Source organism: Gobio gobio (assembly GCF_949357685.1).
Source record: "Gobio gobio genome assembly, chromosome: 6".
Classification (NCBI taxonomy): domain Eukaryota; kingdom Metazoa; phylum Chordata; class Actinopteri; order Cypriniformes; family Gobionidae; genus Gobio; species Gobio gobio.
Genome location: NC_137102.1, coordinates 34072865 through 34088827, shown reverse-complemented (window position 1 = coordinate 34088827; position 15963 = coordinate 34072865). Strand labels below are relative to the sequence as shown.

Here is a 15963-nt window from a genome sequence, read left to right as displayed (position 1 = left end):
TTCCATATAGACTTTCATTCATTTAGCTGATGCTTTACCCGAAGCGTTTTATAAATTATACCTATATCTTATACCCATATACAGTGAGGAAAATAAGTATTTGAACACCCTGCTATTTTGCAAGTTCTCCCACTTAGAAATCATTGAGGGGTCTGAAATTGTCATCGTAGGTGCATGTCCACTGTGAAAGACATAATCTATTAAAAAAATCCAGAAATCACAACGTATGATTTTTTAACTATTTATTTGTATGATAGGCTACAGCTGCAAATAAGTATTTGAACATCTGTCTATCAGCTAGAATTCTGACCCTCAAAGACCTGTTAGTCTGCCTTTAAAATGTCCACCTCCACTCCATTTATTATCCTAAATTAGATGCACCTGTTTGAGGTCGTTAGCTGCATAAAGACACCTGCCCAATACCACCCCCTACAATCAGTAAGAATCCAACTACTAACATGGCCAAGACCAAAGAGCTGTCCAAAGACACGAGAGACAAAATTGTACACCTCCACAAGTCTGGAAAGGGCTACGGGGAAATTGCCAAGCAGCTTGGTGAAAAAAAGTCCACTGTTGGAGCAATCATTAGAAAATGGAAGAAGCTAAACATGACTGTCAATCTCCCTCGGACTGGGGCTCCATGCAAGATCTCACCTCGTGGGGTCTCAATGATCCTAAGAAAGGTGAGAAATCAGCCCAGAACTACACGGGAGGAGCTGGTCAATGACCTGAAAAGAGCTGGGACCACCGTTTCCAAGGTTATTGTTGGTAATACACTAAGACGTCATGGTTTGAAATCATGCATGGCACGGAAGGTTCCCCTGCTTAAACCAGCACATGTCCAGGCCCGTCTTAAGTTTGCCAATGACCATTTGGATGATCCAGAGGAGTCATGGGAGAAAGTCATGTGGTCAGATGAGACCAAAATAGAACTTTTTGGTCATAATTCCACTAAACGTGTTTGGAGGAAGAAGAATGATGAGTACCATCCCAAGAACACCATCCCTACTGTGAAGCATGGGGGTGTTTTTCTGCACATGGGACAGGGCGACTGCACTGTATTAAAGGGTTAGTTCACCCAAAAATGAAAATTCTGTCATTAATTACTCACCCTCATGTCGTTGGACACCCGTAAGTCCTCCGTTCATATTCGGAACACAAATGGAGATATTTTAGTTGAAAGCTGATGGCTGAGAAAGGCTTCAATCAGGCCTCCATTGGCATTCAGTACATTGACACTTCCAAGATCCATGAAAGGCACTTAAAACGTCGTTACAAAGTCTATCTCACCACAGTGGCTCTACAATAATCTTACGATGCGACGACAATAGTTTTTGTGCGCAAAAAAAAATCAAAATAACACCTTTATCCAACTTGTTCTCGACTTCCGTGTATGCCTCCACGACGCATGCGCGAGAATATGACGCAGATCCGGCGTTCGGACATATGACCCAGAAGCGATTTGTTTACGAGCAGAGGAAGACGCGCGTGTCTAAGCTGTTGGACTCTACATTGATCGTGCTTTAGGTCTCGGCGTAGTGCTCAAAATGGGGCTTAAGTGTGTATTTCATGGATTCCCGAACCCTGGCGCTACGTCATATTCTCGCGCATGCGTCGTGGAGGCACACACGGAAGTCGAGAACAAGTTGGATAAAGGTGTTATTTTGATTTTTTTTTGCGCACAAAAACTATTGTCGTCGCATTGTATGATTATTGTAGAGCCACTGTGGTGAGATAGACTTTGTAACGACGTTTTAAGTGCCTTTCATGGATCTTGGAAGTGTCAATGTACTGAATGCCAATGGAGGCCTATCTGAAGCCTTTCTCAGCCATCAGCTTTCAACTAAAATATCTTCATTTGTGTTCCGAATATGAACGGAGGACTTACGGGTGTCCAACGACATAAGGGTGAGTAATTAATGACAGAATTTTCATTTTGGGGTGAACTAACCCTTTAAGGAGAGGATGACCGGGGCCATGTATTGTGAGATTTTGGGGAACAACCTCCTTCCCTCAGTTAGAGCATTGAAGATGGGTCGAGGCTGGGTCTTCCAACATGACAATGACCCGAAGCACACAGCCAGGATAACCAAGGAGTGGCTCTGTAAGAAGCATATCAAGGTTCTGGCGTGGCCTAGCCAGTCTCCAGACCTAAACCCAATAGAGAATCTTTGGAGGGAGCTCAAACTCCGTGTTTCTCAGCGACAGGCCAGAAACCTGACTGATCTAGAGAAGATCTGTGTGGAGGAGTTGGCCAAAATCCCTCCTGCAGTGTGTGCAAACCTGGTGAAAAACTACGGGAAACGTTTGACCTCTGAAATTGCAAACAAAGGCTACTGTTCCAAATATTAACATTGATTTTCTCTGGTGTTCAAATTAGGGCTGTCAACGAATATTCTAAATTCGAATATATTCGAATAGTTTTTAAAAAACGAATTTCGAAGGTGAAAATTAATATTCGAATAAATAAAAAAAAATGTGGGAAAAAAAACGTCCACGGTAGTAGAGGCGTGGCTGTCTGCTTTGCGAGTGGGCGCTAGCGCGCCTGAAGCCTTGTGTACTTTGGCCTGTCTCCAGAGCGCGAGCCCCCGCTGACTGCGCGCGCTCTTCCCCAAACGGACGAGGTGTTTATATTTGACGCGCTCGCCGTTGTGCTTTTCTTTGAAATGACAGAGGGCGACTCGGAGTAATTGTTCTATCAGGAAAAAGCGTCGAGAAGAAGTGGGCTAACACAGGTGACGATATTTATTTTAGTACACTTCACCGAAAACCACACTACAAAAGAATCATGTAAAACAGATCAAAATAAACCTTGATATTACTTGTGACATGAGAACAAAATGTATGTAGAAATGTAACGTTAACTTATACAACTCAATTTATGATATCTAAATGTTTCCTAATTTCACTAAACACTTCAGTGAGTTTTCACTTAGTTTCGTGAACTTTTCTTTAATAAACGGGCTTTTTTATGCTTTTGTAGGCTCGTTTTGTAAATATAAGCTACTAATTTGTATGTGCAAACTGGACCAGCCTTACTTTGCATCGCCCGCCACAAGCTCTCTGTCTGCAACACGACAAGACATAACGGAGAAATTAATTTTGTTCATTTGTAAGGACATGAGAGCGATCAGTGTCGTGGATGGGGCAGGCTGGAGTTCTGTCAAGCAATGAAACCGAGGTACTGACTGAATAGATATTGCATGAATAAAGGATAAATGCACTGGTTTGAATATTTACCGTTTCATGTCAAGGAAAAGTTCCATGTTTACCACAGCACAGCTCGCTCGGAGCGTTCAATAATATGCTGTAAAACGTATATTAATATTTGTTTCAGTCACTGAATGAAGCCTGCTATATTTGGGACAAGAGTCGCGACTTTAAATTGCTTGCACAAAACTCTTGATCAGCCTCAAAATGTGCTTGTTCATTTAAACCGTTATGCGCAGAGAGCGTGAGGGCGAGAGAGAGAGAGGTCTGCTTAGCCATTTGTTGATTTACTTGTTTTTGTGTAGGTAATACGTTGTCAAATATGTTTAAACTTAAATAGACTACCTATATAAGTAGTTATGTCTCTTTGTATTCATTTGTCCTGTTATTGACATAATGCGCGTCATTGACTACGTTTACATGGACAGCAGTAATCTAATTATTGACCTTACTCTGAATAAGGCAATAATCTGATTAAGGTGTTTACATGAGTTGCTTTTAGAATATTACGTTCATGTTCCCGTTTTACATGTTACAGAACATAGTTTGATTAATGGTACGTCATTACGTCCCCATGCCACACTACGCTGTCCGGGGTCCAATCATAGCGCGACTTTCGTAAGTCTGTTCAAATCAATGGGCTCAGGCAACCCACTGTAACTTTACCTGCGGGTGTTGCTGTTGGACAGTGTGACTTTATAAAAACGAGTGATTTTTATACTTTTTTTATGATATTATGATATATATATATATTAGTTTTATTTTGTGTAATATTAAATATTGTCTTTCAGGTTTTTTTAAGAGACCCATCTTGCCTCCTTCTTGACAGCCTACATTTCGAATAATAGTTTTGATAAATGATGAAAATGTGATGAAAAGGTTTCAAAATCGTGATTGTTTGGATTGTTTTTTTTCTGCCATCGAGCCACAAGCGTTCACTGAATGGCATATGGCTCGCGAGCCTAGAGGTTCCCGACCGCTGTTGTAAGCAGACAATTATGAATCTGGGATTACAGATACAAAATGATCGTATTTTACTTTTAAAATGAGCATTATTGCAACACAAAGAAAAAAAATATATAGAGGAGGCCGTGTCCGAGTGAGCAGAGTTTTTACGGTCTATGAGCAAGACACGCAGTCACGCACCATAGCAACGTCATGGCAACGACATTTCAGACTGAAAGATACGTAAAAGATAAACGGGAATTTAAGCGCATTGTTTTGTACGTGCGGTTATATTAATTATAATTCAAATTCTGTTTTATTTGTCACAATATTATTGATGATTGTTTAGAGGGGCACTTTATATAGGCTACTTTTGATACGAGCCCCCAAAGCCCTCCCCTCTGCACTTGCCTGGTGTGTGTGTGTGTGTGACCTGTCACAAAACGCGGCGGAAACTCCTTCACGACGTTAATAGTTAGATTAAGGTGTGTACATGTCTACAATGCACTTAGATAATGCGACTAAAACAGGCATACTCCACATGTCTTAATTCGATTTTTGTTTAATTCGAGTATGGCTTTAACCGGATTAAGGTAATTAGAAATCGCTGTTTACATGGTAGTTTCTTAATCAGAGTATGGTCTTAATCAGATTAATATCGGAGTATTGTTGTCCATGTAAACGTACTGATTGATAAAATGGGCAACCAGATGTTCGAATAGTTTGAATATTCGTGCTTTTTTTTTAGAGAGAATATTCGAACGTCATTTTTGAGCAATTTTGACAGCCCTAGTTCAAATACTTATTTGCAGCTGTATCATACAAATAAATAGTTAAAAAATCATACATTGTGATTTCTGGAATTTTTTTTTTTTTAGATTATGTCTCTCACAGTGGACATGCACCTACAATGACAATTTCAGACCCCTCCATGATTTTTAAGTGGGAGAACTTGAAAAATAGCAGGGTGTTCAAATACTTTTTTTCCTCACTGTATATAGGACTAAAATTTGTACTTTTACTAGCAAAGTAAATGTCTATACCACAGTATAATAATCCAATCTGTAAAGATTGAAACTGTTGTGAAAAGTTGGGTTTCCATTATGGTCACTACTATTTTTGAAGTTATGAATGAATATGTGAATAGAATATTTTGTTTCTCAGGCCAGTAGAGACCAAACCCATGCGCCCCAGCAGAAAGAGACAAGCACCAGAGGACTTTTTGGGGAAAGGCCCTGATCGCAAAATCCTAATGGGAAAGTAAGATAATAATTGATTGATTTCTGTGTAGCTTTGTCAAGACTTCGCTTCATATCTTATTTAGCATTTCTGCTGTTCTTGGCCTTCAACAGTGATGAACTCACAAGACTTTGGAATCTGAACCCTGACAATATGGAGGCCTGCAAGTCCGAAAGCAGGTGTGTGTGGGGTAAACACTTGCTTAAAGGTGCTTAATATGAGAAATGTTGTATTAATACAATGTTTGGTTAAAGGGAATTCATGCCATCACTGGAGGAGTTTTTTGTAGAAGCTATTGAACAGGCAGATCCATCAAACATGGTGGAGGATGAGTACAAGTACATTTTAATAATTTACTCTCTTAAAAGAATCAAAATTATTACAAACTTATGTATCACATTAATCATCAGTATAAATTAATTCTTTGCCATTTTCCCTCAGAGTTGTGCGCAACTCAAACTACGGCTGGCGAGCCTTGCGATTGCTGTCCAGGAGGAGTCCTCACTTCTTCCAGCCCACCAATCAGCAGTTCAAGAGTCTGGCAGACTATCTGGAAAACATGGTCATCAAACTGGCCAAAGAGCTTCCTGTGAGTGGACATCCACATGATCAAACACTAGCAGAGTTTTCTGTAATGAAGACAACATTCAAACTAGTGCTTAACCAATATAGGCATTTCATTGGCTGATATTCAGGGTTTTCGCACTGGGTAGTTATTAGGAACTCAGTTATAGGTACTAGCCACCAGGGCGACCCATTATTGTCTATAGTATAATGCTATTCAATCATTGCACTCAAACATGGAGGAGATGACTAATTTATGATGATCAAACCAGTTATTTCTGGATAATCAGCTATGGGCTGGAAATATTCCCTTATTTAAACAACTTCAATTTGATGCTAGCATCGTAACGTAAGTTATGCGAACATTATTGTTTAATAACATACATTTCCCCCAAACCTTTAATTTAATCCACCCAAAAAAGGACCTTAGTCGTAATTAATACTTATCACTTTAAAGTAGAGTTGTTCCGATACTAGTATCGGAAATATCACTGATACCACAACAAATTCTGGCATCGGTATCGGTGAGTACTTGAACTCATGTACCGATCCAATACCATTTTCTTAAACAAGACCTAGTTATTATGACCGCCAGCTTTGCCTAACCACTGCACGGTTCTTCTTCGCTGCTCAGAATGCATTACAAACACAGGACGTTGTGCTGTGTTGCCACAAGCAACCACTGTTTAGAGCAGCGAAGAAGAAATGAAAAAGCGTTAGCAGTATGTCCGCTGTTTAGCAGTATTTCGTCTCTGTGTGGATGGCGGGCACCCGCACACACGCGCACGTGACACTCGCTCGCTGTCTTTGTCCTCCCCCAGTTTCTCTACCTCTATGTGCGTTTTTACAGTCTATGGTCACTATACAGTATGAGGACACGAACGCATAAACCGTCATTTCATGAGAATTTACTGTGTCATATAATGAACACAGACACTCAAACGTGTTCACGGCAACCCGTCAAAATAAAAGTTCGGTTTAACGTGAAGACATTTTCAGAATATATTAGGCAACTGTTGTAGCCTACAGTAGATTTAGCTACGTCTCTATGAAATAATAATACGTCTCTACTAATAGTAATAATTATGCTTAGAAGGTTGTAAAGAGATTATTTTCTGATTAATATATAATTTTTTATATCCCTACATTTATTTGTTGTACTGTTTTTTATACAGTTATATTGTAAAACTAAAATACCTTTTTCAGTTTGCAGTGTTAGATTTGTAGCTGCATTTGAAGTTCTTTTTCGCTTAAGTAAAATAAACAATATTGCTTTCAAATGCATGTCAAGACAATAAAAATACTTAAATAAATACAGTAGTTCACTTTATGTATTTGTTCATGTTAAGGGATAAGTCTGAAGCACACCATAAAATAATTCTAGCAATTCATACAGGGCTAGTAGTATATACAGATACACACCCAGGTATCGGATCAGTACTCAGAATCGGCCGATACCCTGAGCCCAGGTATCAGAATCGGTATCCGGAAGGGAAGGGAAAAAGGGTATCGGAACATCTCTACTTTAAAGAGCATTAATTACACAAAGCTTAATGTTGTTTGTATTGTATTTTTGCAGTTCTGTGATAAAATAAGGTGATCAGACTCTGAAGTATTGCTCACATACATACAGTACGGCTTGCGCGCTCCCCTTTAAACCGTGAAATATGCGTCAGAATATTTATGACACCTTTTTTCTTTGTTTCACAATACTCAATTAATGATTTTAACTTGGGGTTGGTGTCTTTAGAAGAAGTATCTGCACTGAAATTTACAAAAAATAAATCACAACTATCCTGTGCTATGGGCACAGCCCATAAAGGCTGCAGCGGAAGTTTTTTTTATGCTACTTCTTGAAGCTTCCGCTTTTTTGAATGGTATGAAGGCCTATTGTGCTGGGTTAGAACCTGCTCTGAAGTAGGAGTTAATTTAGTCCACCAAAAGAACAAAAAAAATTCCCAGTTACTGCGGTGTAAGCACGCCAAAAAGCGGGTACTTCTGCCAATAGTTATAGGAACTATGAAAACGTTATTCCTGTGCATGCATGCATACATACATACATACATACATACATACATACATGCGTACGTACATATATATACACATACACACAGTGGGGCAAAAAAGTATTTAGTCAGCCACCAATTGTCAGGGTTCCCACTCGTCCTGGAAAACCTGGAAAATTGATGACAAATTTTTCAGTCCTGGAAAATTGGAGAAAATGTCCTGGAAAATCTTGTTGTTGTCAGGGAAAATTCTTTTAAAAATAGTTATTTCTTTAGCCGAGTATAAAGAGTTTTATCGCTGGCCCAAACAATTAGCGCTAGTTGCAGAAAGCACATGTTCAGGAATGCAGAGTTTGATACGTGTGAGTAGTATTTTGAATAATGATGTTTAGTCTTGTGTTGCCACTTGCAGCCGTTAGCTAATGCTATTAACTGCTCAAATGTATGCAGTGAATGTTAACTCGTAAGCTGCTTCATATCACATAATTTTGATATATAGTCACATTTGTGTGTTATATAGTCATAATTGAGTGATATAAACTCGCAATTCTGACCTTTCCTTCACAATTGACTTTTATGCGCAGATGCAAGTTTATATCTTGCAATTCTGACTTCTTTTCTCAGAATTGTGAGATCTAAACTGAAATTGCAAGTTATAAAGTCCAATTCTGAGGAAAAAAGAATTGCGACAATTTTCGCGTTTACATCACAAATATGTAAACTCGCAATTGCGAGAAAGTCAGAATAGCAAGATAAAAAGTCACAATTACCTTTTCTTTCTATTCTGTGGTGTAAACAAGCTTCCATAGTCATAATGTATGATTAAGAGCTCATATTGAAAAATGCTGGATTGTTAAGTAATGGCAATAAACTGTATGGCTTTTAAAGACTTAGAAAGCAATATTTGACATGATCCTTGTCTTTTATTCCCGCCGTAGTAAAATTGAAAATGTCCTGGAAAAGTAATGGAAAATGGTTGCTGAAAAAGAGTGGGAACACTGATTGTGCAAGTTCTCCCTTTTAAAAAGATGAGATAGGCCTGTAATTTTCATCATTGGTACACTTCAACTATGAGAGACAGAATGAGAAACTGTCTGAACACTGTCTGATTTTTAAATAATTTATTTGCAAATTATGGTGGAAAAAGAAGTATTTGGTCACCTGCAAAAAAGCAAGATTTCTGGCTCTCACAGACCTGTAACCTCTTCTTTAAGAGGCTCCTCTGTCCTCGACTTGTTACCTGTATTAATGGCACCTGTTTGAACTCGTTATCTGTATAAAAGACACCTGTCCACAACCTCAAAAAGTCAGACTCCAAACTCCACTATGGCCAAGACCAAGGAGCTGTCAAAGGACACCAGAAACAAAATTGTAGACCTGCACCAGGCTGGGAAGATTGAATCTACAATAGGTAAGCAGCTTGGTGTGAAGAAATCAACTGTGGGAGCAATTATTAGAAAATGGGAGACATACAAGATCTGGGGCTCCACGCAAGATCTCACCCCGTGGGGTCAAAATGATCACAAGACGAATGCTAATCCCAGAACCACATGGGGGGACCTAGTGAGTGACCTGCAGAGAGCTGGGACCAAAGTAACAAAGGCTACCATCAGTAACACACTACGCTGCCAGGGACTCAAATCCTGCAGTGCCAGACATGTCCCCCTGCTTAAGCCAGTACATGTTCGGCTGCATGGAGGCAATGGGCCAAACTACAAGCAACAGTGGTCAAATGTTTTCTGTAAGTCTCCACAAGGTTTTTACACACTGTCATTGTCAACAAAGGGTATATAACAAAGTATTGAGATGAACTTTTGTTATTGACCAAATACTTATTTTCCATGATAATTTGCAAATAAATTCTTTAAAAATCAGACAATGTCATTTTTTTTCTCTCATTCTGTCTCTCATAGTTGAAGAGTACCTATGATGAAAATTACAGGCCTCATCTTTTTAAGTGGGAGAACTTGCACAATTGGTGGCTGACTAAATACTTTTTTGCCCCACTGTATGTGTGTGTATATTAGGGATGCAACAATACAGTTAGTCCACGGTTCAATACATACTTCGGTTTTTAACCACGGTTTTCGGTTCGGTTTGGTTCTGATGGCTTGTCACATCAGTTTTTTGCTGTTATATTCTTAGGCGACAGGAACAGCAAGAGGTTAAGGAGAAAAAATACTATTTCTTTATTGCAATACTCTTTCTTTATTTTGCTTAAAATAATTGAAAAACCTTACTTAAACTTAAAACTTTACTTAAAAAAAAAACCTTGTACACATTCCTAGTGTATTGTATAATATAAAATAAATATATATATAAAGATTTACACTGGCAGCTCAGAGCTGTACAGCAGCATTTAAGTATGAAATTGAATGAATAAATGTAAAAATTAAACAATACATAGACTTCAGTATAAAATATACATTGATTCTTATTAAAGCTACTGTATTAAAGTTTTTCAGTCAAGAGCAGAGTGATTTTCTCCTTGTCTTTTGTTGTTGTATTAGCATTAAAGGGATAGTTCACTCAAAAATGAAAATTGTCATCGAGAAATGAATACAGGTTTGGAACAATATTATAGTGAGTAAATAATGACATAATTTTAGAGGTGAACTGTCCCTTTAAGACCTGCGTGCATCTAATATACAGACACGCCGATTTTACTTTCACTTTAGACATAACCGACTGTGTTTATGTTAACCTTCTGTGTATTTGATCGCAGCAAGATGATTTTAGCGCAGTAAGACGACTGCTTAGTCCAGTAATCACGTGTTTGACAAGCGTTTAGTGCACGCGCTCGGAAAAGCGCATGTTAAAAAACCGTGCATAAGCACGCGAATGAAATGTTTTACCGGCAAGAATTTAAAACGCATGCAAATAATGAACTTTGGTGATTATGAATAACTATAGTGTTCCGTGAGTATAACTCTACCACTAACGTGTGATGTGAATGTATGTCGCATTGTTCAGTATATTGGGATGGAGGCAAATGATAGAATGTGTAGAAAAATAATTAATTAAATGCAAAACCGGAAAAAAAAACGCAATTCACAAGCGCATATTGAATCGTGAATGCCGTACCGAACGGTTCAATATTATATTGAGAATTGTGGCATCCCTAGTGTGTGTGTGTGTGTGTGTGTGTGTGTGTGTGTATATATGTGTATATATGGAAAATGTCTTTGGTGTTTATCCTTTGGTTCTTCATTCAAAATATCCACAAAATCTAACATTTAAATACATTTTTAAATCTATGCATTCCATAATTATTGACACCACAAGCGTCACACATGCTTTAGTATGTGCTGTAAAACTGTCACCCGTTCACATGGGACTTGCATTGCATGTCGACTTTTTAGCGACAAACTGACATGCCAATGAAAAAGTAAATTATGGATTTTTTTTTTTTTTATAAATATGGTTATTAGTTTTTTATCGGCCATCCCTGGTTTAAACGGGGAGGCAACTGTGGCAATTTATTCTATGCTGGGTACACACTACAAGATATTCTGGGCGATTTTGGGCCAATTTCTCCCCTTCCGACAATCCTAGGTAAAGTCCCAATTGTCTTGATGGTTCTACAGATTATTTTCTCAGATTTTCCTGTGGTGTGTTAAGAGTGACTGAATCTGCTCTGAAGAATGTCAGAACTGCCCCGATCTCGAATTTGGGAATTTCCTGTGTTCATAGGCGGGAATCTGTTGTTTGTGATTGGATTCTTATGGTGCGCTTTCCTGATCAAATTGCAGCACTCTACACACTAGAGCAGGGGTGTCCAATCCTGATCCTGGAGGGCCACTGTCCTGCAAAGTTTAGCTCCAACCCCAATTAAACACACCTGAACCAGCTAATCAAGGTCTTATTAGGCATAGTAGAAACTTCCAGACAGGTGTTGAGGCAAGTAAGAGCTAAACTCTGCAGGACAGTGGCCCTCCAGGACCGAGTTTGGACACCCCTGCACTAGAGGAACAAAACAGTTAAATCTATATTTTCTTATGGTCATGTTTGTGGTTTCACATTTTGAAAATCTTATAAGCTTTAAAAAATCTTAACTTCAATTAATTTAATTAATTTCAAATATTTTGTTTACTATTTTACTCAAATATTCAGTATTTTATAAATTCAGAATTGTGACTGAATTTTTGTTTTTGTTCAAACAGAAAGACCTTCCTTCTGAGGAGATAAAAACCGGAGAGGATGATGATGATGAGAATGGAGATAACCTGTTGAAAGAGAGCAATGACAGTGAGTCTGTTGTTCTTTTTTATTATTAAACTTCAAAAGCAATTTTTATTGCCGTTGCCTCCACTGGATTGTGTTCACACTGGACTCTTTGGATCAGAATGGCAGTGTGTTTGCATTCAAAAGTGACACCTGTTGCTAGGTAACAACTACACAGGAGAAGGCAGCACAATGGATGCAGTTGCTCACCTCACTTTGTACTTTGGTTTTGTTTTCAAAGCGTCATCACAGAATGGCACTTGGGTCTGTCTGCTGTGAATGTAGTGTAAAGGTCCCAAGAAAGTGGTGAGCAGAGAAGAGGGAACAAATCACCTCAGTGTAGAACTTTAGTCCATTTTGCCATAAATTGTATCTACGTTGCAGAGGTACCGCCTCAGATCTTTTTTGACATCTTGCCATCAAAATGACAGCCATGTTTCTCAAGATGCACAACTGTATCATAAATCAAGACTCAAAAAAACTCAAAGACACTGATAGCAACTGATAGTGAGACTCTGAATGAAGTCAATTGGACCAATGATGCACTTTTGTTTTGTTGCATTACAGCGGCATTAAGTGGCCTAGGCCTCCAATAGCCATAATTAGCTGACCCTTCCTCCTCCCTACATTTGGCTGCATTGCTTTAGTATACAGAACCAAGCATCCAGGGGCCTCATTTATCAACAGTTCGTACGCAGAGATAATGTGTAAATCATTTGTGATGCAAATTTGTTGTTGTTAAACGTTGCGTGACTCATTCTGTGTTTGTGAAGTTCCTCTTTTTTGCCATAATTGTGGTGAGGGAAAAACACAATCACGTGATTTTTAAAGAGATGTGTGTTGTCACCATATATGGTGAACGTGAACGAGCATGGTACTTACGCACACGTGGGATTTCTCTACAATGATTGCTTACTCATGTGCGTAAGAACTGTGTACGCACTGTTGAGAAATGAGGACCCTGGTTATTTCAGTGGTTTCATTACGATCTGGCTAATGGCCTAGAAGCAATTTTCTGATGTAGTTTACGCAATAATGCTGCATTCACACTACAAGCGTCAAAATCCCATTAGTTTAAATGGAGAGCGATGATTTCCGGCAACACTAGTGACCATTAGCGACCGACAAAGTTGAGATCTGTTCAACTGTATGCAAATGAAGAGCGACTTTTGGGATTGACAATCATTAGGAGAGAAGTCAGTGGAGCGCACCTGATCTGTCGCCGAGACAAGATGGAGAAGCATATTTTAGCGGTCAGCAACTGTCCTATAATTTATGATATGTCTCCATGTACATGCTGACTCAGAGCCTAAATGGTTTTAATTTGCCCTCTTTCTGCAGGTAAATAGCCGCGATGGCAAAGAGAATTTACTGTTTCACGTTCATCTTTAATATTAGGCATTTTACATTTACATTTAGTCATTTAGCAGACGCTTTTATCCAAAGTGACTTACAAATGAGAGCAATAGAAGCAACTAGAACAGTCAAGGGCAACAGTATGCAAGTGCTATAACAAGTCTCAGTTAATCTAGCACAGAACACACAGGACAGAATTAAAAAAAAAAAAAATAAATTATAAATTAGACCGACAGAAAATGAATAGAATGATAAGTGCTATTCTTGATTGGTCAGGTGCTGCTGGAAGAGATGTGTCTTTTAGATGTTTTTTGAAAATGGCTACAGACTCGGCCGCACGAATTGAGATAGGCAGGTCATTCCACCAAGTGGGGTCGGTCCAGGAAAAGGTCCATGAGAGCGATTTCATGCCTCTCTGGTATGGCACCACAAGGCGTCGTTCACTGGCAGAACATAAGCTCCTGGAGGGTGTGTAAGTCTGAACAAGCGAGTTTAGGTATATTGGTTCAGAGCCAGTGGTTGCTTTGAAGGCGAGCACCAGTGCCTTGGATTTGTTGCGAGCGGCTATTGGCAGCCAGTGCTGACTGATGAAGAGAAGCGTGACGTGTGCTCTCTTCGGCTCGCTAAAGACCACCCTCGCCGCTGCATTCTGGATCAGTTACAAGGGTTTGATAGTGCATGCCGGAAGGCCCGCTAGAAGAGCATTACAGTAGTCCAGTCTGGAGAGAACAAGAGCTTGTACCAGGAGTTGTGCGGCCTGCTCTGATAGGAAGGGTCTAATCTTCCTAATGTTGTATAATGCAAATCTGCAGGACCGGGTTGTTGCAGTAATGTGGTCAGTGAATTTTAGCTGATCATCAATCACAATTCCAAGGTTCCTGGCTGTTCTGGACGGAGTTATGGTTGATGATCCTAGCTGAATGGAGAGATTGTGATGAAGTGCTGGGTTGGCTGAGACCACAAGCAGTTCTGTCTTTGCAAGGTTGAGTTGCAGGTGATGTTCCTTCATCCAGGCAGAAATGTCTGTTAGGCAGGCAGCGATACGAACACCAACCGCGGGATCATCTGGTTGAAATGAGAAGTAGAGTTGAGTGTCGTCGGCATAGCAGTGATAGGAAAAGCCATGTTTCTGAATGACAGATCCAAGTGATGACATGTAGATGGAGAAGAGAAGTGGTCCAAGCACTGAGCCCTGGGGAACTCCAGTAGCTAGATGATGTGACTTAGACACTTCACCTCTCCATTAGGGGTGCTCCGATTGATCGGCAACCGATCTCGATCGGTCGATAATCGCTTTGGGATGATTGATCGGCGGTCTCCAAAAAGGCCGATCTCATGAACCGATCGCATGCTGACGACACATAAAACCCGCACCTGCCGTGAGAGCTAGGGCATGATATGCAGCGACACCGTCTCATTCTCTTTCCGGCGCGGGTAAAATAATTATAATGCTGAAGGTGAGGTACAATTCATATTTCTATATTAAAAAACTTACGCAGTCATTTGAAAACTTTCTGTGGGACATAAGTTCACAAACAGCGCGCGTGAATCACCGCGTGCGCGCGCTCTCTCTCTCTCCCTTTCAAAATGCTGAAATGGCTTCACATCAGCGCATCATATCTGCACTAAAATCGAGCTGCTCAGTTGACACAGGATTTGCCACTTTGCACAATCGAGGCAGTGTCGCATCGTCACTAAAGCTTATCATTTGCATTTATTTTTAAGTCTTGCCAGTGTTCAAACCGCTCCGCACTCTCTAGAGAGACACACACACACACACAGGCCATCTCACAAAAAGATTGCAAGTACAAATTGCGCTGAAATGGTCAAATACACACAAATGTATGTACTAAATTACCGTCTTGACGAGTATGCACGTAAACCCCGTCGTGACTCGCGAGTGAACGTTTGTGCAACTGTAACCGTATCCGTGTTCGCTCTTAAAGTGACAGCTGTCGAATAAACTGCTGCTGTCTCTGAGTTTCTCTTTGTCTTGTGTTGTTTGATGAACCTTTACGACACTCACTGCTCTTGAATGACTAACTTTTGCAACCTTAAGTGTAAGGATTAAACTAATTTAATGTATTCAGGGAAGACCAATATAAATTTACATTTGATTTCTTATTAAATGTCTTTATTTCTTACTTCAATACTAATGTTAGACCTACCTGAAAAATTGTTTTTAAAAACAAAAATGCACTGCATGATCAAATATTTAGGTGAGATAATTATATACATTTATTTGGGAAAGATGGCCTACAGTAGCCTTAAGTTCTCATTTTCTAAAATAAACACTTGGTGGTTCTTCAAGATCTTGACTCAGTTAATTTAGAGTTTGTTTCATTTCTACAAATGGTGCAAACTCTGCAAGATTATAGATAAAAGATTGCCATTCCCCTGCCATTCTGTGACAAAGGAG

General features: G+C 39.5%; 1 protein-coding gene across 1 annotated transcript in view; it reads left to right on the top strand.

The window, feature by feature from the left end:
• thoc1 (THO complex 1) overlaps positions 1-15963 on the top strand; it is a 31022-nt gene that overhangs the window by 13192 nt on the left and 1867 nt on the right. The window contains exons 16-20 of the mRNA XM_079820039.1: positions 5320-5415; positions 5508-5573; positions 5649-5732; positions 5836-5983; positions 12128-12212. Of these exons, the coding sequence (XP_079676165.1) occupies positions 5320-5415; positions 5508-5573; positions 5649-5732; positions 5836-5983; positions 12128-12212 (479 nt within the window). The remainder of the gene's footprint in view (positions 1-5319; positions 5416-5507; positions 5574-5648; positions 5733-5835; positions 5984-12127; positions 12213-15963) is intronic.